This window comes from Bos javanicus, chromosome 2, assembly GCF_032452875.1.
Source record: "Bos javanicus breed banteng chromosome 2, ARS-OSU_banteng_1.0, whole genome shotgun sequence".
NCBI lineage: Eukaryota > Metazoa > Chordata > Mammalia > Artiodactyla > Bovidae > Bos > Bos javanicus.
The window spans coordinates 74311581-74312822 of NC_083869.1; the positions used below are offsets into that span (position 1 = coordinate 74311581).

General features: G+C 40.1%; 1 protein-coding gene across 1 annotated transcript; it reads right to left on the reverse strand.

The window, feature by feature from the left end:
- Nucleotides 1-269: 269 nt before the first annotated feature.
- LOC133256124 (peptidyl-prolyl cis-trans isomerase A-like) lies at nt 270-1001 on the reverse strand. The gene has a single exon (XM_061430926.1). It carries the CDS (start codon nt 999-1001, stop codon nt 471-473), a length of 531 nt encoding a protein of 176 aa, XP_061286910.1. The 3' UTR covers nt 270-470.
- Between the last annotated feature and the right edge of the window lie 241 nt (nt 1002-1242).

Below are 1242 nucleotides of genomic sequence, written 5' to 3' on the forward strand. Positions count from 1 at the left end.
CAACAGCCACATGATATATCTGATGATGCTACTATTTCCCCCCCACTTTTTTACACTAAAACATGAAATACTAAAGAGTATATCAAATGACTTATTTTTGCATTCTAGGTAGGAGTGATTTGAAGCGAAAGGAGGGAGTTTCATTAAAAAATACTCTGGATATACCTTAGCCCTTCTGCATATTTGAACTTAGATGGAGTAAGTCAACTGAGGGAACATCTGGGTTATGCCTTTTTTTTTTAAGTAGTTTTCTTTTTTGTTGTTACTGTTGTTTTGTTTTTATTTCATAATCATAAATTTAACTTTGCAATTCAGCTAAACTTGGAGGGGGATAGGAAAATATGGAACCCAAAGAACTGTAGCAAGAGCACAAAGATTATAGGATATTTCAAGTAGATAGGTGTAAGGGGTGCTCTCCTGGGCTACAGAAGGAATGGTCTGGTGGTTAAGTAAAACACAAGTCAAATTTATTAGATTTTTCCACAGTCAGAAATGGTGATCCTCTTGCTGGTCTTGCCATTCCTGGATCCAAAGCACTCCATGGCTTCTACAATATCCATGCCCTCTTTCACCTTGCCAAAGACCACATACATGCCATCCAGCCACTCAGTCTTGGCAGTGCAGATGAAAAACTGGGAACCGTTTGTGTTGGGGCCAGCATTTACCATGGACAAGGTGCCAGGACCTGTATGCTTCAGGATGAAGTTCTCATCATAAAATTTCTTGCCATAGATGGACTTGCCACCAGTACCATTGTGGCATGTGAAGTCACCACCCTGGCACATAAGTCCCAGAACTATTCTGTGAAAGCAGGAACCTTTATAACCAAATCCTTTCTCCCCAGTGCTCTGAGCATGAAAGTTTTCTTCTGTCTTTGGAACTTCATCTGCAAACAGCTCGAAAGGGACGTGGCCCAAGGGCTTGCTGTCGACAGCGATGTCAAAGAAGAAGATGGGGTTGACTGTGGCTGGACAGCTCAAGAGACTCCGGGGTGGCAGCATCTGCAAGGCCTAAAGTAGTTTTCTTTAGGAACTGTCAACGTATTGTTGAACTGTGGACTTGTAACTCTGCATGGACTATGGCTAGTCAATAATATGTACTTAAAAGCTGCATTATTGCAAAATGAGTGTTTTATCCAGGTACTCATTCTTTTATTGTTATTTGCTTTTTAAACTTTGTTTTAGTCACTTAAAGATTAAATCTTCTTAAGACATAATTTTCCTCAAATCCATTCCAAGTTGT